Source organism: Marmota monax, unplaced genomic scaffold (assembly GCF_021218885.2).
Source record: "Marmota monax isolate L192 unplaced genomic scaffold, Marmota_monax_Labrador192_F-V1.1 WCK01_AAM20220418_F8-fsc00020, whole genome shotgun sequence".
Classification (NCBI taxonomy): Eukaryota; Metazoa; Chordata; class Mammalia; order Rodentia; family Sciuridae; genus Marmota; species Marmota monax.
Genome location: NW_026692912.1, coordinates 15,639,165 through 15,663,697, shown reverse-complemented (window position 1 = coordinate 15,663,697; position 24,533 = coordinate 15,639,165). Strand labels below are relative to the sequence as shown.

At 49.5% G+C, this 24,533-nt stretch overlaps 1 protein-coding gene across 1 annotated transcript; it reads right to left on the bottom strand.

Annotated features, from left to right (window-relative positions):
* Window positions 1–3,593: 3,593 nt before the first annotated feature.
* On the bottom strand, window positions 3,594–23,852 carry Ptgs1 (prostaglandin-endoperoxide synthase 1). Its single transcript, XM_046451871.1, has 11 exons — window positions 23,771–23,852; window positions 23,592–23,681; window positions 16,797–16,913; window positions 16,259–16,399; window positions 15,919–16,062; window positions 13,702–13,883; window positions 13,507–13,590; window positions 11,358–11,604; window positions 9,282–9,568; window positions 6,257–6,404; window positions 3,594–4,701 (listed from the first exon to the last, which is right to left on the bottom strand). The coding sequence occupies exons 1-11, from the start codon at window positions 23,775–23,777 to the stop codon at window positions 4,346–4,348; spliced, it is 1,803 nt and encodes a 600-aa protein (XP_046307827.1). The 5' UTR covers window positions 23,778–23,852; the 3' UTR covers window positions 3,594–4,345.
* Between the last annotated feature and the right edge of the window lie 681 nt (window positions 23,853–24,533).

Genomic DNA, 24,533 nt, shown 5'->3' with positions numbered 1-24,533 from the left:
TGTACTGCCACATTGCCCTAAAACCTGAAATACCAAGCCTGCAGTTATACAAATGGCTCAAAAACCTTTTTGACAGAAAGTATAAAGATTGGGAGCAAAAGAAATATTTGGCCAAGCCTGGGGTGGGGGAGCCAGCTTTAAATGAAACAAGAATAACAGGTAGTGAAAGGTAGTGAGGAAAGTGCTTCCCTGGTCTTCCCTTAATAGTGCTCAATAAAAGTGTCCTTTAAGTTTCAGTTTTTATTACTGTCAATCATCCATAGTTGTTGTTGTTTTTTGTTTTGTTTTGTTTGAGGGGGGCGGCGGTTCTTTTTTTGTGGTGCTGGGGATTGAACCCAGGGCCTTGTGCATGTGAGGCAAGCACTCTGCCAACTGAGCTATATCTCCAGCCCCCCATAGCTGTTTTAATTGAGTCCATTTTTATAGGGAAAGCATAACTAATAGAAAGGTGAGTTGTAGGCAGGTCTAACATTTTTGACACTTTTTACTCACACATTATTAGAAGATGAACTATGTGTACTTTATAGCCTTTGCTTCTCTGCTGCTCTATACCTATGTCACTTCCTAAGCTCTTTGCCTGCAACCATATGGAGCTGCTACCACATCAACAGTGGTGCCATTTTGATGGTCTTTGCAGTGATCTAAAGATAGGACCCACAGAGACAAAACACAACCAGGAAAATTCAGACCCACTGAGGCAGGCTTTTCATATTTCCCAGCTCCTTTGGACACCTTTCCTATATATGGTAAATTTCCCACATTTATGAGTCCCTCCTCTCCAAGACTCATGTCAGAAAACAATCTTCCCTACCCTCTCTTGGAGCTGGAGTATAAACACATGATCCAGGCTCTGCCCATCAAATACAAAATACACATGACTTTAAATAGAACAAATTGAGAAGCAGGCACCATGCAGAATCCACCTTCTGGCAAGGGCAGCGATAATAGCTGCCAGCTTTGTGGGCAGCAGGAGGAGGTTTTGGCAGCAAAGATATAATCAGAGGTGCCTACCTCTTGGGGTAACATCAGAGGCATCCTCACAGGATCAGTGGCCACTGTTCCTAGGCACAAAGCCTCCAAGCCTAATTCTCCGGATTCTCCTGAAGATTCCATGAGCTATGCAATGACCTTAATAAATGCCTTCCTACCTAAAAGGAATAGAGAAAGTCATGCTGTTTGCACTAAGAACCCTAAATGAATCACCCATATGTCAGTCAGGGTTCTCCAGAGAAACAGAACCAATGGAGTCTAAGTTTCTCCTATAATTAAGAAACATATTAGATACATGCTAGATAGAAAGAGACAGATATAGAGACATAGAGCTATAGATATGGATATATCTTTAATTTTAGGAGTTGGCTCACACAATTGTTGAGACTGGCAAGTCTGGAGTCCACAGGGCAGGATGGCAGGCTGGACACTTAGGAGGAGTGGATACTGCAGTTGTGAGGCTGAATTTCTCCTTTGCCAGAAAATCGGTTCTTATTCTGAAGGCCTTTCAACGGATTAAATAAAGCCCACCCACATTACCGAGATTAACCATCAAAGTCAACCAACAGGAGAGGTTACCCACATCTACAAAAAATACCTTCACAGACACATCTATATTAGTGTTTGGTCAAATAACTGGGCACAATAGCCCAGCCAAATAGACACACAAAACTAACGATCACACTCACCAAACCAAAACTTCAGAATGAGTGTTCAAAGTATGGCCTTCATTCTGATGAAGCCTTCCGGGTGCTCTTGACATGTTTCCATTTGTAAAAATCACATGTCCAGCTCAAGGGAGGAAACCCCCTGCAACCCATCCCATCCACCCACCATCATCACAGCCCTTACCTGGCTCCAACTGCTACTGTGTCTTGTTTGGACCATGGCCAAGATGTCCCATCCTTCCTGCTCTCTCTGCTGTCCAATCCACCAGAGGCTACTCTTTCCAAACTAGTGTGGTTGTGTTGTCTCTGACAAAAAGTCCCACAGAACCGTTATACTCCTTCTGTCAACCCATACCTGCAGCCATTAAGGTTTGGTTGTAAGCAACAGATATCAAGTCTGGTATAAGCAAAAGAGAGACCCTTGGAGCAGTCCACAGGATGAAAGGAAAAGGTCAAGGCTTGAGAAGGTCAGGAATCTGGATCTTGGAACTAATGGACAATCTTTTCAGATCCCAGCTGCAGGGATGAATGAGAGGCAGGCACCTTCATCTCCATGCCACACCACTTCTCAGGAGCAAATGTTCAAGGCCAGGGAAATAGCCCAGGATCCATTTACAGACCCACGCCTGGGCCAGGATATGCTCTTGATAGAACAAGACTGAAGTTAATAAGAGAAGGCAGGAAAATGGCGAAGTAGGGGATCTTAGAAGAGGGGAAACAGATTCTGGGCAACAAGAACAAGATACAGCGACCACGCCTACTTCTAGCACGAGCAACTGGGGGAGCAGAATTCTGCATGCAACGGGGCCAGGACGGCGTGATTGGAGCAGCCCTAACCAACTACAGAGAAATGAAAATTTTCTGGACTATAAGGTAGTTGGCCCAGCCCCAATTTCCCTTGTCGATTCTGGGCCAAGGTTCTCCTGAGAAATGTTGTCCAAAGTGTGGCACATATACACCTTCCCAACCTCTTACCTCACCCCTCTGGCCTTGCCTCTCTCTTTCCTGGCCACAAGGGTCTATGTAGCAGGGTTAATAAAGGCCTTGGACTGGAACTGGAGGGAGAGGGAACTGCCTGCCAGATCTCTGCCACTCCAACTCTGGTCTCCAAGGTGAAGTTCAGAGGACAAAGCAGACGGGGTGAGAAGGGAAGTCACGCTCGGCTTGAATTTATCCTATCTCATTGTTTTCTTCTACCTGCCCCCCCACACTAGAATGTGAGCCCTATATGGGCAGAAACCTTATCAACAGTGATCATTCACTGTGTATCCTGAAGCTCAGCAAAGTAACTGGCACATCGTAAGCACTTAGGACAATAAACATTTGCGACTGAATGAATAGCTAGCGTGTAAGGTGAAGGTTACACCCACCCTGGGTCTTGACCCTGAGCCAGACAAGCAACATGAGGCCTGGCACTGAGTCAAACCAGGGATGAGAAGAACACAGGCTCTAAACTCCACTGGAGCTGGGGTCCAAGCCTGTCTAAGGCACCTGTGGGGCAAGCATGTCACTCGGCCACTCTGAGGCTCAGTTTCCTCTGCTTTGAAATGGGGATTACTTCACCCACATCATACTGTTGAAAATAAATAAGAATCAGGTGTACAGAGTTGGTGCACGGTCGTGCTGTCCTCCCCACGGGCCTCTCCTCTCTGTTGTCTATTCTGTCAGGGAGGAAGTTGTTTAAATCAACTGGTGGGAACAGAATGTGACATCTCCAGTGCTGAGGAATTGGTTATTTTAGAAGAGTGGCCGGGAAAAAAGGAAGTGCTTGACCCACAGGGAGAAATGAAGCACCGAGGTATTCAAGTGTATTCAAGGTCAGCCCCAAGGATCCCCATGGAGAACCTCTGGTACACCTGGCTTGGGGCAAAAAGAAAGCCACTTTGGTGTTATCTCTGCACTTGGGGAATGAGACCACAAGAGATACATAGCAGGTAACTTTGGAAAGAGAATTTTATTAGCTTCATGAGAAACAGCTGCCATGAGTCAAGACCTGGATGGGGACGGAGCTCGAGTGGCTTCCAACCAATGGCATGGAAAAGCCCATCTGTTCTCTCTATATCCTTGGACCAGGTTCCTAGTGGGGGTACCAAGAAGAACACCCCACTTCTTTGCCCCTCCGTGCAAGAACACATTCAGGCAGTGCATTCTAGTTGGTCATTAGGTCCTTCTGGTCTACGGCTATCTCACTGAACAGGAAAATTAATCAAATTAACAGTCTAGACGTTCAGGTCAGGACCAGCTTCTGTTCTGGGTCATCAACCAGGAGCACAACATTCTGAATCACTAATCATACCATCAACATTCTGGAGGGCCACCCAGATTCTAGAATGCAAAATAAGAACCCCCTAACTTACTGAAGATTTCATAAGGAGCTCTATAATCTAGAATGCCTATATTCCCAGAAATCTGAAATTCAAGGTTGTCAACCAGAAACCCAGTGTTCTGACAGGCCAAATGAGAACCACTCCTAACATTCTGAATGGTTAACAAGGAATTTGGCATTCTAGAGTGACAAAATCATCATATTCCAGAGAAGGGGTGAGACCCAAAGTTCTAAATGTCAACCCCAACACTTCAAAGGCCAAACCCCCAAACCGCCATTTTGGAATATCAATCCTGACCTCAGCATTCTAGAATGACAAGCACAAAGCCCTACCCTCCAAAAGACTGCTTCCTAGTCCCTCTCAGAGTTCTGTGGATGGTCGCTCTACAACATGTCCATTGTCCTGACTGGAGTTTGGCACTTGGAAGGACACATAGGGACAGGTCTTGGTGTTGAGGCAGACGAGTTTCTTCAGTGTGGCCGTGTTGACAATGTTGAAGCCTACCTCGCCACCGAATGTGCTTGGTTTCCAGTACTCTGGAGAGCAGATGGGATTTCCTAGAAGACCCTTAAGGGAAAAGGGAGCCCCGATCTCTATCATACTCTCCCCAAAAATGGAGTTCGGTAGGCACTTTTCAAGCAGCAGCCCCGGGTAGAATTCCAAAGCATCGATGTCTCCATACAGCTCCTCCAACTCAGCTGCCATCTCCTTCTCTCCTACGATGGGGAGAAGCCAGAGTCAGAGTCATAGTGCCACTGAGGTTGACCTTGGGAGGGAACTTTCTAGGCCTGTCTCTTTCTGGAGACAATGGAAATTCCAAAATTTGAACAACTGAGCAGATGCCCTACAAAATCTGTTCTCTCTGGAATTGGGGGAAAGGGTCAGAAAGAAAAATACAAATTGACCTTCATCCTGGATGGAGTTTAGGAAAGGAATGGCTACTGAAGAAAGAGTCTAGGGACCTAGATCTGTCACCATAGTGCTTGTGACCTCAAGCAATTCATCCCCCAACTATGGGCCCAAAATACCTGGTCTTTACAATAGAGAGTGTGTGGTCTATGTGGCTTCCTTCTCAGGTAGATTTTAAGACCTTATCTTAGTCCAAGCCCCTTTGTATACTAGAGTTCAAGGGTACAATGTAACATGTCCAAGTTCACACAGACATCCAGTGGCAGCCTTCTCTCTGCCCCTCTGGACCACTAGTCATGAGAGATTAAAGAATGACAAAGACTGCTTTTCTGGGATCATGGGGAACTCATCCACTGCTCCCAGGATGCACTCTGAGACCCACATGTTCACAGACAGTGACCAAGGGAAGGCAGCAAGGGGCTTCCCTACCTGTTCTCCATAAGGCACTGTACAGGGGGCATGTCACACCCTGCTCCAGTGGTTCCTCATCATCTGTGACAAGGGTTTCCAACATCTGAGAATCTTAGGGGGAAAGGGGTGTGTGTGTGTGTGTGTGTGTGTGTGTGTGTGTGTGTGAGAGAGAGAGAGAGAGAGAGAACATGCGCATATACACATGCATGCAGATTCTTGAACACCAGAATCCCTGGAAGAGTATCTGAGAAGTGAATTTTTTAAAATATTTATTTATTTATGTATCTTTTAGTTTTTTAGGTGGATATATTAGTTTGTTTTTATGTGGTGCTGAGGATCAAACCCAGTGCGGGTCGATCCTCAGCACCTCATGCATGCTAGGTGAGCACTCTACCACTGAGCCACCACCCCAGCCCCAAGAAGTGAAGTTTTGATTATTTTGGTTTTGAGGATTGAAGCCAGGGCCTTGAGCAGGCTAAAGACACACCCTACCACTGAGCTACAACCCCAGCCAAATTTGGTATTTTAATAATATTTCTAAGTGATTCTTATGCAGCTGTCCATAAATGAGTATTGAGGAACCTTGAGGCAGAATAAAACTTAAAATCTTTAGCATGAAATCCAAGATCCAAGAGTCTACAGTTTGGCACCAATGCACACCCCACCACCAAGTCCCATCTTTAACTGTTCTACCCAGTGGGCACCTGCTAATTGCTCTTGCTCTTCCTACCTAAATGCTTCTCCCTCTATTTTCCATCTGGAAAATTCCTATTCATCCTTCAAACCAGCTGAAGTCACCTTCTCTCCTCAAGTGGGGTCGTTTGCCACCACTTATGCCCACAGTCACAGTGCTAGCCACCTGTGTTGTCCCGTTCTGTTTCCCTGATGTCTCTCTCACTTTACCACAAGTCCCTCCAGGGCAGGGGCTATGGCTGGGAAATGGCTGCTCACCTGTGAGCTCCTGGAAGGAGGTGTAGGGCTTCATGCCAAACCTCTTGCGGTACTCATTGAAGGGCTGCAGCCGCATCTCTCGAGACTCCTTGATGACATCCACAGCCACATGAAGAATGTGGTGGTCTATGTTCCTACCCCCACCGATCTGCCAAGAGACAAGCGCAGCTGTTGGTCTGAGAGTCATGCCAGACCATCTGGGAGCCTGCATAAGGCCTTAGGAAAGAACCTCATGAGTTCTTTCCAAGTGAGGACAGAGAGCTTGGCTCAGCCCATGATGATGCTGGGGGTCTGGCCTAGCTCTGCCATGCTATGCCCTTCAGATTCTCAGCTTCCTCAGTTTTGAAGCTGACCTCTACAGTTTCTCAAAAGCTGCACTGTTCCCCACTCCCTTGAGTCACATCAACACATGGTATAATCCTGTATAAAAGGAGAGAAATAAGGTTCAAAGCCCAGATGACCTGATGAGGTAAGGAAAGAAGTCTCCAGAAAAAGATTCCAATTTATAGTATTTGAGGAGCATTGGTCTAAAGAAAACTCTACGGCTCAGATGAAATGACAATGTGAATGCTAAAGAGACAAGTCTGTTTCCACAGAACAAGTATAATTGGTCAAGAAAAAAGAAAAACACAGTTGAATGAAACTAAACAGCTTGAAGCAAAGCAGACAAAGGAAGCAGAGGCTGGTACCAATCCCAGCTCAAACATTTACAAGTTGTCATGCTGTTGTAGGTTGAATTTTGTCCCTCCAAAAGGTGCACTGAAGTACTAACCTGCAGTGCCTATGAATGGGACCTTATTTGGAATACATTTGCCTCCTTACCCAGTTCTGCTCCAAAACTATTTAATGGAAAATTCCAGAAATAAACAATTCATAAGTCTTAAATTGCGTGCTGTTCTAAGTAGCATGATGAAATCTAGCTCAGCCCCACTCAGTCTTGCCCAGGATGTGAATCATCCCTTGGTCCAGCATATCCACACTTTGAGCTCCTGGCTAGTCAATCACTTAACAGCTTCTTGGTTATCAGATCAACTGTCACGATATCAGGGTGCTTATGTTCAAGTAACCCTTCTGTAGAAAACTAACCCTGAATCATATGCTGTGTCATTCATCTCACTTCATCCATTGCAGAAGGGTGAGTGCAGTACAATAAGATATTTTGAGAGACAAAGAAGACCACATTCACATACTTTTATTACAGTTATAGATATTCTATTTTATCATTAGTATTACGATATACCTCTTATTGTGCCTATTTTATAAATTGAACATTATCCTAAGTATGTATATATAGGAAGAAACAGTGTACATAGGGTTCAGTACCATCTGAAGTTTCAGACATCCATTGAGGGTCTTGGAAGGTATCCCTCACTGATAAGTGGAGACTTATTTGTACAGTCTTTACAGATAGATGTAATCATCAAGTTAAGAGGAAATCATACTTGATTAGGGTGGGCCCTAATCCAATAAGTCTATGTTCCGGTATCCTCGTAAGATGAGAATAAAGACACAGGGACAACACTGGTGACAACAGAGACAGAGATTGGACTGATAGACCTATAAGCCAAGGAGCATTGAGGATGTCAGCAACTGCCGGAAACTCAGGGAAAGACATGGAACGGATGGTGCCCTAGAGCATTCAGAGAGAGCATGGCCCTATTGCTACCTCAATCTCAGACTTCTAGTCTCCAGAACAGTGGAAGAATACATTTCTGTTGTTTTAGGCCACCCAGTTTGTGGGGGACTTTGTTATGCCAGACAAACATAGGGACCTTGGGCAGTTATTGAGCTAACTTTGCGTTTCCTCATATGCAAAAATGGGGAAGGTAAAAGCATCTACCTGATAGATTATGGTAAAATAAATGACAGAAAAGATGCAAAGCAGTTGGAGTGTTGGTCACATGGTCACCCCCCCAGAGAGTGGCCTTGTGAGATGATTTTCGGGGAAAGCCAGATTTGATCACTTCTCATGCTCTTTGGAATATCCTGAGAGTCAGTGCATTTCTGTTGCCCTTTTGTCTTGTCTTTCACGTGCATTGTCAAGGTCATTCTTAATAAATTCTTTGGAAACCACACAGTCTCACACAGGGGTTATTGTCTCTATTCACATCTGTGTCCCCACAAAGAACAGAGGCCATAAACCAACCACCATAGGCTGGTGGCAGCATGTGCTAACTCCAGTTGAAATCCCAGAAGGAAGTCCAAGTCTATATGGTGCCACAGCTTCCTACCAAGACAATCTGAGTGACTCTAATCTGAGTGTCTCAACCAACAGAAATTTATTTCTTCAGGGTTTGGAGGCTAGAAGTCCAAGACAAAATTGTCAGGGAACTGGTTTCTCCTGAGGCCTTTCTGCTTGGCTTGCAGAAGGCCATCTTCACCCTACATCTTCACAGTCTTCCCCCTGTGTGTATCCAAATCTTAATCTCTTCTTAGAAGAATACCAATCATATTAGATTGTGGCCCACCCTAATTTCCTCATTAGCCTTGATCAACTCTTTGAAGACATTATTTCCAAATATTCTGAAGTTTGAGGGGTTAGGATTTCATTGTACAAATTTGAGGGAAGATAGAGTTCAGTCCATGACAGAAGTGTGGATCTAAAAAACACGATGTACAAGATTTTTCTCATGTTACTATACCCTGGATGTCCTGTTCCTCAATTGCAAGTATGATTCTAATAACATCAGAACAGCACTGAGCACCATGCCTCACATACAGCAAGTGCTCAAATAATGTTAAACTGTCATAGGATGATTATCCCTTTCTGAGGTGTAAATGCCAAAGGAACAAGGACCCAAGACTCACATCAGTCTTGTTCATCAGTATATCCTCAGCACCTGCATTAATAATGTCTGGTGTTATCAAATGAACAAATGAACAAGACAATTCATGAAGGAATGCCTATAATCATCCTTTTAAAGTGACAACACCCCCACTTTACAGGGGAAGGAACTGGGATTTGAACCCAGGTCTATGGAGCCCAGAGCCCTCCTGAACCCACCCACATGGCTCCCAGGCTTACCCGGCCAGCTTTCTGGCGAGAGAAGGCATCCACCAGGGCCTCGACCCCGTAGTCCACCAGCATGGAGGTATTGAACAAGAACTGCTCGTAGGTGTACTCTTGGGAGCCCACCTTGAAAGAGTCGGGCATGAGCGGATGCCAGTGGTAGAGCTGGTTGAATTCCACGGCGATGCGGTTTTGGTACTGGAACTGGGCTCTGAACAGCAGCTCTGGGTCAAACTTTAACTGCAGGAAGTAGCCACTCAAATGCTGCACATAATCCTCAATGACAATCTTGATGGTCTCCCCTGCGCAGGGGAGGATTAGAAATCGGGTCAGGAGAGCACAGTGACAAGATACCTGGCTGGCAAAGCATGCCCACTCACAAAAAGTGCTGCTTGCTATGGTATCCTTATTGTTGCTAATTTTATTTGGCCACTTCCACTTTGTCTCCTTGAAACAGGGTATGAAAATAGAACTGTCTATTTCTCAGGTTTGACCAAGGTCCCAAGACAGAAACACCACTACTCCCACATCCCAAAGGGAAGTTCTAGTCCCACGTAAGCTGAACATGCAAAGGAGGTGTCCAAGGTTTGGTTTTGCAACTCATGGGTGACCACCCTCCCACAGCCCACTAAAATAGGTTGGAGTAGATAAGTAGAGCTCGACTTAATGAGGGCTCTCTATACTGGCACCCTGGAGGGGACTTCAAAGAGACGCCCCCTGACAGCTGTTACAGCAACCAAAGGAGGGACCCTAAGGACAGAAGGTGAGCCTCTCCGTGAATATGTTTGAAAAAAATACATTTCTTATAGGTTTTTATATATAAGAATTCTTATGGATAGATTTTTTTTCCTTTTCCCTCTCAGGAACCAGCTACATAGTAAATATCAGGGAAGAAGCAAATTGAACATTCCATAACAAAATAAAAACTGGGGCCAATTAGATATTAAAATAAACTAATATTTTGACCAATTAGCCATTAAACACAAATTGGATTTTAGTAAACTGAACAGGAGCCACAGAATTTGGAATGAGCAGACCTGGGTCCAAATCCTAATTTCGCCATTTGTAGACTCAGACCAAGATAGTTAGTTAATCTCTCTGAAGATTCGTTTAATCTCTCTTTCCTTATCTGTAAAATGTATATTAATCTCAGGATAACAATATTCATTGAATCAGACCTATTTCAAGTGTCCCTCTGCTGAGTGGCATTGGAAAATTCACTTAATCTCTCTGAATCTTAATTTTCACAAGTGTAATCTTATCTGGTTCAAACCAATAACGTTTAACTGTGGTGGAGTTACATGAAGCCCTGGATGTGCAGTGCCCTAGGATTCCCGCCTTTGGCCTTCAGAACCAGCTAGTGCAATGAGGGCCTCCAGCCTTACTCTTGCCCTCTCTGGTCAAGGTCTCTTCAGGGCTGGAACTTTGGAATCAGCCCCTCCACCCTCTTCGGGCAGTTCTTGCCTTCTAGGCTCCAGTGAATTAGGCACTATAATTGGGACCAGTCATGCCCAGTAGTGCCCAGAAGTGGGGGCAGGGGCTGGCTACTGGTGACTCAGAGAGACCATGTCTGGACAGGGGTGTGAGGAGCTAAGCTCCCAGGCAAGAAGCCTTCTGACATTTTAGGTTGCAGACTCGCCCCCGTAGGGAACACAAAAATATCCTGTCCCTGAGTCACCTAGAAGCTGCCCAACTCCAGAAAAGCAGACACATGCAGAGCAGGAAACAGGAAGATGCCTGAAGGCTGGGCAAGCAGGGGTTTGACCCTGTGTGTGCTGGGGACACCAAGTGTGCATCTGGGGGGCTGCTAATCAAATGTGCCGTGTGTCACTCAGTTCAGCTCATCATCAAACACCACAGTCACCCATTCTCTGCAGACCTACTAGGTGCATCCCATTCATCAACTCAGCACACCCTTTCAACCATGATCCGCCCCCAAGTACAGATTCCAGGACTGAGGCTCACAGACCTGGAGCAGCCTGCAAGCAGTTTCCCGGCAGGTAAGCAGAAGAGCCAGGATTCTAACCCCGGCCCTGTGTCTCAGGACTGAGCAGGTGGCCATCCTGGGCAGGGCTTGTTCGGAGGCCTCACCTATGAGGATGAGACGGGTGGTCTGGAAGAGCTGTTCATCATCCCAGGTTGGGTGCTCGGCTTTCAGCAGGTCACACACGCGGTTGTGCTCACGCAGCCAGAGTGTGGCATAGAGCATGAGCCCGGGAAGCAGCCCAAACACCTCCTGGCCCACCGCCATCTGGTTTTGGGGCGGGATGCCCCGTGGGTAGTGCATCAACACCGGAGCCTGGTCCACCGAAGGCGGGTACATCTCCCCATCCAACACCTGTGGGATGGAGTTGCCTGGCAACCTGGGGGCGGGGCATCCGCAGCGCCCAAGTCCCCACCCCCACACTTCAGCTGCTGCCTGACCTTTACCAAGGCTGTCAAGTCTACCTCCCGAACCTCTCTTCAAATCAGGCTCCTGCTCGCCAACTCTGCGAACACCACCCTTGTCCAACCCACCCTCATCTTCCTCCCGGATTCCACTCCCTAAATGGGCTCCCTGTGTCCACTCTTTACCCCACATAGTCCATTCTCTACACTGAAGTCAGCACCACCTTTTAAAAGACTCACATCTAATATCCCTCGCAGGCTTGAAACCCTTCCAAGTCCTCTCTCTGATCTTAGAAATCAGAAATCCTTACTATGGCCCCCTGCAGATATAAACACCCTCATTCAGAATCTTACATTTGATTGCTGGGTTCAGGAAATATCTTACATCCCCTCCAAGTCACCCAAGCTGCTTCCTGCCTCCAAGCCTTTGCACACACTGAACCTTCTACCTGGAGAGCCCTTACCCCTGCTTGGCCTCCCTAATCCCTCCTCCCTTTTATGCAATTCTCTCTTTATTCCTAACTTCCTAGAGAAGCCTTCCCCACCTCTGAACACTCTAAAAGCACCCACAGCTTCTCCTTAGTGGCAGCTGTTACCAGTGTAAATGGTTATATGGCAGTTCCTTCATTAATTAATTCATTCATTAAATAAAACTGATGAACTACTACATGCCAACTACTGTTCTTAGTCCAAAAGATTCAAAACTTTGTTTTGGTTTTTGCTCATTTAGATTTACAAAATCCAATAAGGTAGCCACTAGCCATGTGCAGATCTTAAGTACTAGAAATTTGGCTAGCGTGAATGAAGAACTGAATCTAATTTAAATTTTATTTAGATTTTTACTAGATTAAGATTTAAATTTTAAAACTGATACTGCAACTATTGTAAAATCTTTAGGTATGTTGAGAACAATTTGGCTATGTGAATCTACTTAACTATAAATTTTATAGAATCTAAATACAGATATTACCAGTGAAAATTTAGCATCCAAACTAAAATATTCTTCAAGTATAAATATACATCAGATTTTATAAGATTTAGTTTTAAAAGAGTAGTGTAAGATTTTTTTTTTCAATACCAGGAGTTGAACCCAGGGTCTGGTGCAAGCTAGGCAAGTACTCTGCCACTTCTGCATCCCCAAACCTTTTTTAAAATTTTATTTTGAGACAGGCACTCCCTATATTGCCTAGGGTGACCTCAAACTTGCAATCTTCCTGCCTCAGCCTCCTGAGTACCTAGGATTACAGATGTGTACCACTGTGCCTGGCTGAGGACTTTATTAATAATTTTTGTATTGATTGCATGTTGAAATAATAATATTCAGAAATACCATATCAAGTAAATATACTATTAAAATCTATTACACCTGCTTCTTTTTCATGGGGCAACTAGAAGATTTAAATTACCTATGTGGCTCACATTATGTTTCTGTAGGACATTGCTAGTTTAGACAGGAAGTTCTCATGGAACTTACCTCCTAGCATTTATGTCTGTGGCCCCTGACAGGTTGAGGTTTCCTGATGACAGGACTGCTCAATCACTTGTGCAAGGCACATCATGGCGCCCAATTAATATTGTGGAAAAATTAAATGAATGAATGCAAACTACAAATGTTTGAGACAGACAACCAAACCCCTCCCAGCAGGACACAGGGTGCCAGGAATGTTCCTCATTTGGTTTGCGTGACTGGCACTCCTTCCCAGGGTTTACTTACTGTCTCTTCTCCTGGCACACATCTCCAGCTCCCATGGCTGGCCCTTTGCGGACATGTCTCACCCTTCCCCACAGTAATTTGTGCCAGGAAGACCATGGGAGACCCTTCCCCCCGCCCCACCCCCAGGCCCAGCACTACCTGGTACTTGAGTTTCCCATCCTTAAAGAGCCGCAGGTGATACTGGCGTTCCAGATTGTCTCCATAAATGTGGCCCAGGTCTACCTGAGGACAGAGAGAGGTCCACTCACATCACCTGAGACCTGCCCCACCAGTAATGACCCGCAGGTACCAGGATAGGTTCACAGCAGTCCTGAGCCCCTCCTACATACTCACCCCATGGCCCAAGGCCTTGGTGAAGCCAGGACCCATTTTGCCAGAAGTTTTGAAGAACTGATGGGTGAAGTGTTGTGCAAAGAAGGCAAACATGAGGTTGGTGCCTTGGGGGTCAGGGATAAACTTCCTCCTGAGCAGGAAGCGGTGGCCCAGGAGCTGGGCATCTGGCAGCTGCTTCTTCCCTGGTGGCAGAGGTAGGAAATATAGCTGCCCGGATCCTGTCTGGGTCTTCTTGACCTAGGGATTTCTGGGCTCACCAAGCAAACTGGCCCAAGCAGGACACCCAGAGCAGCCTCCTCTGGACCACCTCCCCACCCACAGCAGTCCCTGTACCCTCTCTATCAAAAGACGTAGAAGTATTTATGGGTGATATTTGAAACTGATATCTGGAATCTGCTTTAAATAAAAATTAAATACTTCAATGAAAACTAAGATGGAATAGATGCAATATGATTGGAAAGCTGTAGTACTGAAACTAGGAAATGGGTACATAGTTCATTAAACTTTCTTCTTGACTTTTGTGTATATTTGAAATTTTTCCATAATGAAAAATTAACCACCCCCCTCCACACACAGGACTCAATTCCTGGCCCTGGAGCAAGGTATCCTGTGTTTGCAACTGGTAATGACACCTTCTTACTATGTGAACATAGATAAATCATCTCATTTCTCTGAACCTCAATTTCTTCATCTGTAAAATAGGGCAAATGATACCTATTTTGTAAGTGGATTTGAGGAACTTCCTAAGATGATGTAATCATGACAGAGAACTAGTGAGGTTGAATCTTTTTGACCAAGAGTCAGCAAACTTTAAAAAAAAAAAAAAAGCAGGTAATAAATATTTCAGGCTTCACAGACCACATGGTCTCTGTCTCATCTATTCAGTTTTGTAGGAAACCAAATAGCAGGGAAGCAGCCAAAGATAACCCACAGACAAATGAATGTGACTGTGTTCCAATAAAACTTTATTTACAAAAACAGAGGGCGGGCTGGATTTGGTTGGCAGGCTTTTTAGTTTGCCAACCAATTTACATGATGCCAGACTTTCTGTCTGAGGCTTAAAAAAATCATCATGAAGCAGGTGCCTGTCATTATGAGAATACATACTGAGAGTCCTTAATTATGAGTTGGCACCAAATCCCCCTCACAGAAAGGAATAATAGTTTTTTGGTTTTCTTTTTTTTTTTTAATGTTCTGATAAAGGTGTCCCTTCACCACACCTCATATAAGACTCAATGTTGAAGATTACAGAAAATGGAAACTCTTTGAAATGACATAGCCAGCTGGATTTCTCTGACAGAAAGAGATATCAAGTACCCCAAACGAAGATCAACAAAAGGAAAGTTAGAGGGAGTGGTTCATGACCCATAATTTGGAATCCTCACTCATTGACAATGGGCAAAAATTGATTCCAGCAGTGTTGGCAAGATCCAGGTGTGCTGGGAAAATAAGTTATGCTTTGGGAATAGTAGCTAACCATGTGCGTGAAAGCCATAGAGACCCAAGCCAGGACTTCAATACCTATGCAAGGCTTGAAACCTGCAAAAGTACGGCCACCAGGCTGCACAGAAACAGCTTCAGCAGCGACACCATGTGGTGGGAACTGGAGCAACAGCAGTGGTGGAATGATGAGCCTCTCTCCTTTTCTTGTTCTTGAAGCGGAATTGAACTGAATAACTCTGAACTGAGTAACCCCCAGGCTTCTGGATCATTAAGGATGGAGTGAGAAGAAGGTCTTAGAAGGAAGACCCTTGCCAATGAGGCCAAGTGGGTCTTGGACAACTAAAGAAAAACCCTAACCTTATTTGAACTTTACCCTGGTAAAGCATGGGAATGATTTACGTTAGTAAAGAACCAACACAAAGTTAGGACCCAACACAGCACCCCACTCACTCCTCCCCACATTTCCTCATCAAGTCACCCCTACCCCAGCAGAGTCCCCCTCATCAGTAGATAAGGTTCAGGCAGAGAGGTACCCTGGAAATAGGGAAACATTGGTCTCTCTCTGCCTCTGACATTTTTTAGGTGACCTCAGGCCTAACCCTTTGCTGTCCTTTCCTGTCCTCATCCCTGGTTCTGGATGTGTCAGCTGTCTTGCCTTGGTCTACCCATCCGTGAAATGGGTCAATAATTGCTCTTCTACCTCCATTTTGCCAACGAGGAGAACTGAGCACCCCATACAATCCCCAGGTACAGCTCCTCACCCCTTCCCATTACCTTTGGTCCCCATCGGCGTTGGGCAGTCTTGGGGCACAGAGGGCAGAATTTGGGTGTAATAGCTCGCATTGGAGAAGGACTCCCAGCTGATGTAGTTGTACGCTGTGTTGTACGTGGGAGGGCTGGGGATAAGGTTGGAACGCACTGCAGGGTGAAAATAATGGTGACAACAGTGTTCACACCCCAGCTGTACCCCCTTCCCTCCTCCTCTTGGGCTGGGGCTTGTTTTCTCTGGCATTGTAGAGTCTCCCCACCCGCTGCCTTTATCAGATGCCAAGAATCGCAAGAACTGGCAGGAGTTCTTGCTCCTCCGATTAGGGAGGCCCTGCCCCACACCCACCTGTGAGTACCAGGCGCATGAGCGTGTCTCGGATGAAGGTGGCATTGACAAACTCCCAGAGCCAGCGCCCGTGCGTGAGCAGGAAGTGGACAAAAGTGGGGCTGGGCCGCAAGGAATTCCGGAGCCAGGTCCAGAGTCCAGCTGCAGGGGTGGGGGGAGCCAGTCAGTCAGCCTTGCCGGCAGAACCAGAAGTAGCCAGGTGGCAGGTAGGGACTGGGAATGAGGGCCCGGAGGGAACAGAGTAGTACTGGTGGGACAGGGGTAAAGATGGAGACATGACAGAGCCAAAACCAGATGTGGGGCCAGGGGCCAGGGCCGGGGAGGGGGTAAAGAATTCCCACAGAGCCAGAACCAAGGAGTGTGGGAAGACCAGGAGCAAAAGCTCATGTAGAAGCCAGGCCAGCGAGAGGGTAGAGCCAGGCAAGGAAGAGAAGGTGGCCATGGACAGAGATGAGAACAGGAAACGGGGTCTGGGAGGAGGGTCCAGGGGCAGAAGAAAGCTGAGGAGAGGAGGGGTGGGGGTGGGGGCCTGGCTCACGGATGGTGCAGTTGGGGCCGGAATAGCCCGTGCGGGTACAGTCACACTGGTAGCGGTCCAGGCCGAAGCGGACACAGACACCCTGGTTCTGACACGGATAGTAACAACAGGGGTTCACTGTGGGTGAGAAACACGTGTCAAAGACCATGTGGGGACTCCTAACCCATCCAGCCCTAAGGGGGAGTGAGGGGCCCGAGGAATGGACTTGGGTTGCAGCTCTGTCCTAAATCAGGGGTAGCCCCTCTCTGTGGACACTGAGCGTCCCGTCCCCTAAGGGTGCCCTCTCCCCAGTTCCCACAACCAGGAGCATAAATCCCCATTCTGCATTTCCAGGCCCAGCTGCAGCCCACATTGGGTCCCAAGGGATAGTCCCCTCTTCCTCCCTGCTGCCACCAAAGGGGGCAGAGGAAGAGTCCAGACCCCCAGCTTTGTTGCCAAGGCTAGGAAATAGCTGATAAGAGGCTGTGGCCACAGGCTCAGGGAGCAATCACTTCCTGCCGAGTCAGAGCCCAGCACCAACAGCGGGGTTTGTAGGGTTCAGAAAGGGGACAGAGATGGGGGTGTTCTTCCAAACTAGCCCCCAATTTCTGAGCACCTGGACACTAAAAAAATGAGATCTGCCATCACAATGCCTACTTTGCAGAAGGGGAAACTGAGGCCAGAAAAATGGAAAGCCAGAGAGGATAGCAGACAACGGTCACACCAGACCATGCCTTCTCCTTCACTCCCCCACCGCCCCCGCTGGCTGGACAGCAAGTCCAGGGAAATTTTTCAGACCCTGGGGACAGAGTGTGCACTAGAGAGAGAAGGGAAACTCCAATGCCCCACATGCCTCAGCCCCCATTCCTGAGAGGCCCAGTCTTGACCTGTCAGGGTCCTGTCTGCACTCTAAGATCCTGAGGAAGGTCATGGACCAAGGGAACAGGAGAGACATGGCCAGCGAAGTCTCCGGAGAGGGTGAGTGGAGCTCAGTAGCCGCCTCCTTCCTCCTGGAGAAACCCCCAAGTTCCTCCCTGCATCTAATCCAGATCCCTGTGGCCACCCACCCTGACCTTGCTCAAATCTACACCACCTCAGTGATTCTTTAGTGGCAAAGTTAGACTCTTGAGGCTTATTCAGGTCCACCCCACCCCCCACCTCACAGAGTCCCCCTTGCCTGCTCAGCAGGAGAAACCAAGGCTAAGAGAGAGATGGAGACTTGGCCAAGGACACACAGCAGAACCAGGTAGACCCTAGACTCCTGGCTCCTGGCAGGAGGCTCCTTTCCTGGCCTTCTGCAGAAAATACCAGAAACCCTTCTGCAGACACTTCTTTAACTGGGCTCGGAGCCAATGGTATAGGGAACTCTTACTCTTTGTGCAACTGATCAGCGGGGGCCAAGAAGGTAGCAAAAGTAAGAGCAAACTGGTGTGAGACGGTCAGTCAGCGCAGGGTGCCAGGGTCAAAGGGCACTACCTTGGGCAAGTCCTGGCCCTCCAGTCTCCATGGCCTCTCGTCACAGCACGGGGTTTAGCCTGGGCAGCAGCTTCCTCCTACCTGCCCCCCACCCAAACCGCCTTCTGAGAGGGCCCCCAGCACCCCCCACACACACAAGAAAAAATAGCAAGACTCATGCAAAACGTTTTGCTTAAGCCCTAGTGATGCCCCACAGTCTCACAATGGCATCTCTGCGGCCAGCGGGGGTGTAGGAGGAAGGGGCCTAGGGGAAGAAGGCTGGACAGAAAGGCCTTATCAGGCTGCCACAGGCAGACCTGGCAGGCAAGACCCAGGGAAGGGGCCTCCCCTTCCCATGGCCACAGACCCAGAAAGGCCAAAGGGGCTCAGGATCGGTACTCCAGCTGGCTCAGGAATGTGGTCCCCCTCCCCGCCGGGATGCTCCTCCTTGATCCCTCCTGCCCAATTCACCTGCCCAGTAGCCCCTGGAGCTCCCCACTGCCCAGCTCCCAGTGATAGCAAGGCTCTCTAGCACCAGAGGTGCATGGGGCTAAGGCCAAGCCTCCCCTGGGCTCCAGGTCCCCATTTCCACCACAGCAGGGTTCTCAACAGGGTCCTGAAACTCAAGCATGCTGCCGCAGCCCCTCCCTCACCACCCAACAACCAAAGGCTTCTCCATCCTCATCCAGGTTTTGATCCTCCAGAGTCTCTTCCCCATCAACTGGACCCTCCCTTGGAGCCCTCACCCTGTCCCCCAAAGCTCCCCCCAATGTCCCCACACTTACTCCTCCCACTCTCCCTCCTCCTGGCTGTTCTCCACCACAAGCTTCCAAAAGAGGGGGCCACACCTTCCCCAGGGTCCTCCTCCCCACCCAGGCTGGGCACACAGCCTAGGCTCAGCCCAGGAACTAGGGGGATCCGGTCACTCAGGGAGCCAGATGAGGTGGCCAGAGCTTAACAAATGTCTGTGGAATTAATAAAAGGACATGAGGAGACTGGCCACTCCCGGGTTAGCCTTCACCCTCGCAGCCTACCCTCTGAGGCTAGAGGCAAGGCCTCCTGCTGTGCCCCCAGTTCTGCCCCTCCTGGGCGCTCAGGACCTTCAGTGGCTGCCCACACAAGGCCCCGCCCCTGCCAGGAGGACCCCTCCCTCCTTCCCCATCCCAGCTCTCCTTTCTCCTCCCCAAGCTGTTTCCATAAACTCCAGCTTCCCAGGACAAGAAAACTCCTGCCCAGTGAAGACAAGAGCCCTTGAGCCCCAGGGTGTCAGGGAGGAGACTGGTGCTGCTTGACCACAGCTGGACTGTCACCGTAGGGCTAGGAAGCCAGGGCTGTAGCTGAGCAAGTCTATGACCTTACATTCCTACACCCATTTATCTCCCCAGCACTCCCTAGGAGCGGGGAGGCCTCCCCATTGCACAATGAGGAACACAGGCCCAGAGGAGGCTGGAGACCTGCCGGAGCCCCTTGGCTTCCAAGTTGCAGAGCCAAGGCTTGAAGCCCTTTCTCTTCCCTCGCCTCCCCTCCCACTCCTGGAGGTGCCCAGGTCTAGATCTGGGGAGGAAAGGGAAAGGAGAGTCACTTTGATCCACAAGCTGGGAATGACCACTGGTGAGGTAGGTTCGTCCCTGTTCCTTCAAGATAACCCTTGAAAATCCTGAATGTGCAAAACCAAGACCCCAGTGATCGCCATCTCCTGATGCAACCAGACCTCCAGGACCTATTCATATGGAAGATTTCATTGAGTCTAGCTTCAATCCTGCATGTTTTCATTCCAATCCAGCTCCGTGCTCAATACAGGACACCCCTCCATCAAGGTCTCCAAGTGGGGAGGTGCAGGCACTGGTCTAGTTCACCTTGAATCTCCCTCACCCAGCACAGGCCAGGTATACCACATAGGTATACAGGAAAGGTAAATTAGAAAGTTACTATTCTTGTTGGCTGTGTGTCCTGTGTGTCCTTCAAGTCCCTTGAACACTCAGGGCCTTATTTTCCTTGTATGTCCTACTGAGGTGATGGAGCAGGCAGCTCAAAGGCAGCCTTCCCTGACCTCCCCGCCACATACACACACACGTAGGTGGAGTCAGTCTAGCTCTCTCCATCACTCTCATCAATGTCATCTCCACGTCCTGCCAGCAGAGAATTCTACCCCCTACTCTCGCTGAGGGCAGAGACCCTGAGGCTGCCCATAGACACACGGGCCTGGAGGTCAAGCCGGGCTACGTTCCCGCAGACAACCACTGTCCAGGACCACCTGGCTCCAGAGCCCTTCCGAGGATTTCGGCAAGAAAATGCCCCCAGCCCAAGAGCTGGGGCTCTGGACACAGGGCTGAGCGTGACTAGGAGACAGGCACAGCCAGGGAACACCAAGTCCTCCAGGATGTGGAGGCGGCAGGCAGCAAGAGAAGAGGCTGCACCCAAATCCCCTAAGAATAATATTTAGAGAAATCCACGGGCCTGACAGCCAAAGGGAAAAACTGGCCCCGAGTGGCCAGGCCCCGGGCAGCCCTACACCTCGCTGGGCTGGCAGCTCGAGGCCCTCACAGCCTAGCCGGCAGCTGGAGGAGCCCCGCTAGAGAGGAAGCCCCTCCTGCCCACAGGCCCAGCTGGTACTGGAGATTGGGAGCAGCAGGCTGCAGGCAGAGAGAGAGCCAGCACAGGCTGGGTCCCCACCCCACATGCCAAGGTTAGCTGGCCCTGGCTGCCCCACCTGGCACACAGCTCGAGTATCAGGTCGTGCCCAATCTATCCCTACCTAGGAAGAGGTCACAAAGCCAAACTCGGGAGCTGGAGGGAATGAAATTGAGTATTACAAAGCCCCCCGACACAGCCTTCCCCCCGACCCCGAGCTGGGCCCCATCTCTTCCCCTACATAGAGCAGAAGCCACACTCCCTGCGGACACCTGCCCTCTTGGGTAAGTCTGCAGCCTGGTCTTCTCATTTCTTGTCTCCTTTGACCTCCTCTGGGATTAGAAAGCCACAGACTTCAACTTCCTGGGGCAGATGCCCGGGTAGCTCGGGCTTGAATTTACTCACAGGGCATCCAAACCTCCTGCCCTGCACCCCATCGGCCATCCACTCTTTCCTTGAGCCTTGCTGGGTTTCTTGGCCCTCTGACTGGGTTCCTGGGCCTCCAGTCCTGCCTCAAGTCATTCATCCATCCTCTTTCTCTCACTCCCAATGACCCTCAGCTCTGGTCCCAGCTTCTCATGCTGCATCTGTAGGCCCTGTCATCCAGCACCTGCCTCAGGTCCTATGGCTCCCTACTCTCCCATCTACCTCTCAGTTCCTTGCACCTTGGCTCATGCCACTGCTTCTACCACAAAGACCTTTGTAGTGCTTCACCATAGTCCTGGTGTCTCTCCCACCTGCCACCTCCTTCAACGTCCAATTCAAATGTCACCACCTCCAAGAAGCCTTCCTCAATTCCTCACATTGAGAGGCAACTACTCCCCCTCAACTACTCTTAAGCCCCACCCCTTGCGTTCCTAAGCCATGGCCCTTGATCCCCTGGATAAACCGCTGTTAGCATTTGTCTCTCCCATCAGACTGTGCGCTCCTCCAGCCTATGTCTCCCAGCCCCAGCCAAAGACTGACAGAAGTAAGCCCTCGGGAATGAAGAGAGCAATTCTGTTGAAACGCTTATGATTAACAAGTAGAAAAAGTTAAAACTATACATATATATGTGGCTCAGGCTGTGGCTTCTTGTGCATCTCTGGTCATCAGTGCTCTGTCCTAGCAAGGAAGATGATACCAAGAAAAATCCAGGAGTGGACAGGGATAAACTTGAGCACTACGGATCCTCTGGCACAGCCTTGCCCCCCAAGACGGACTCCATCTCATCCCCCACAACAGGCACAAGCAACAAAGAGGCTGGACCCAGAGGCCTGGATGGGGTCAGATGGGACCTTAGAGAAAGGACTGGGCTCATCTGGGGACTAGCAAAATAGATCGTGGAGACAGCCTGGTCAGGCTGCTGCTCTGCCAGCTCACTGTGGGGCCTCAGACGAGTGGGCTCACCACCTCTGGACCTCCAGTCCCTCTTCCATAAAATGAGCCAAACACATCTCCTTCGCGGGACTGTTGTGAATTCCACAGAAGTCGATGCCCACAGCAAGCCTTTGTAAACTGTAAAGTGCTGGCCACATGGATCTTCCTTCTCCTCTTTCCACAAACCAGGTTTTTGCTGACCCAAATCCTTTCCTAGAGCCTCCATCCTTTCCTTGGCTTCCCCAATGCCATCAACTCAACCAGAGACCTGGTCCAACTCACAGCCCATGTAGAAACCGTTCCTCTCTCCTCTGAGCACCAAGTTCCTAAAGCATAGGGGCAGAAAGCAAGACCACCCCCCTCCTTTCCTGTCCTTTCTTAGTCCCATTTTACATACAGGAAATGGGAACTCAGAGAAGGATGGGCCAGGCAGGTGGTGGGGGTAGCTGCATTCCGAGTGTGCAAAGGTACACACACACAAACACACACACACACACACACAGTATAAGCTGGGGGAGGAAGACTGGCTGGATGAGGAGTGAATTCCTTCACCTGGCTCATGCCTGTGGGAGGGAGGGATGGAACTGCATAGAACTTGACTTTCCCCATAGTACTTGGTGATAAAATCAAAAGAGTTTGGGGCGGGCACTGCCAGCAGCCGGTAAGGGGAGCTTTCTGTGGAAAGACTTTGCAGAGTGCCTGGAGTCAGAGAGTCCTGTGTTCAAATCCTGAGCCCGCCATGTACTATGTGAGCCTGGGAGTGTCTGCACCTACTAAGCCTCAGTTTTCTCATCTGCTCAATGGAGACCTCATAGGTGAGGGAGGATTAAACCCCGGGAAGAGAATCCTGGCTCTGTAAATGAATGTCCACCTCCCATCCTCGCGGAATGGCTGATATAGTGGGGTCTTCACCAGGGGACACCTTCTCTACTGGGGCTGGGAATTAGGATAATTTCCCAGAAAATTAGAGGCTGCAGAAAGGGAACTCGTTGGTCGGCCAGCTTTTGCCTCAGCGCTTCCTGCAAAAGAGGCCCCTGCAGGAAACGGCGGGCTAGCCGGGGGAGCAGGCTTTTGCACAGCTGGGGCCCAGAACAGGTAAGGGGTCTGGAGAGGGGCTGTCCCTGCTGCCCCTCTGCCGCCGGCACGATTCCCTGCCTACCATCCCCTGTCCGGCGAAAAGAGCCTGGTAGTCCCCCAGCCACGGCCACACCCCGGGGGGTCTCCATCCCATCAACGGACTCGGCCCCCTCCGCTTTCGCAGGCGCTGCCCAGAAAGGGGAAGCTGTGCCCGCTGGAGGGGAGACGAGGGGCTTGGACCAAGCCAGGGGCGCAGCACCGGGCGCTCCCGTGGGCGCGGAGGGCGCCGCCTACCCGGTGCGGGCGCCCCAGGGTCCGCCGGCAGGACCGGAGACGGCGGGAGCAGGAGTAGGAGCAGCGGAAACCGGAGCGAGAGACTCCTCCCTGCAGAGGAGAGAGACAGGGCTGAGCCTGGCGTTCAAGGCTCCGCCGGGAGGCCGCGAGGACGCACGGGAAAGCGGGGTCCCACTCACGGCTCATGGCGCGGGGCAGCTGCGGGCGCGCGAGCGGACGGCCGACTGCGGGTGCGTCCTCAGGCTGCCCCAGCTCGGCCACCCGGCCCGCCCCCTCCCCACCCATCCCGGGGCTCCGCCCCGCCCCTCCCTCCAGCTGTCACCTCGGGCCGCGGCCGCTTACTTCCTCTGCTCCAGTCCCAGCCAAAACATTTTATTAATTATTGCATGATTGTCGCTAAGGCGGCTTTCCACCTGAGACCCTCAAGGCGCTTGGCCTTTTAAAGCCAGTCGGTGCCAGAAATGCGCTCATTTAGTAGATAGGAAACTGAGGATCACCGACCGTGGGCAAAGCTGAGGACAGCCGGGGCCTGGGGCAGAACTGAGGCTGGAAGCGACTAGCCTGAACAGTCCAGCCTGCACGTATTTCCCTGGATGGGACTCTCACCACCCCTCAGACAGGTCCCAGGTCCAACAGGGAGGATATACTTTCCCCATGGGCGGGACTCTACCCTCTGGGGCATTCTGTCGGCATTGTCTCCTCCACAAGAATCAATGTAAGTATTCAAGTCCAGACCCGAGTTTAAGTCCAGACTTCACAGCCTACTAGCTGTGTTACCTTGGACAAGGTACTAACTGTTGCTGGTCCTCAGTATTCTCATCTATAAAATGGGCATAACAACAAAAACATCCCATAAGGGTTTGTAAGCTTCAATACCATGGAGCTGGCATGCAGTAGGTGCTCAGCTAGCAGGAGGCTTCTTTATTTCTCTCTCTTTTTTCC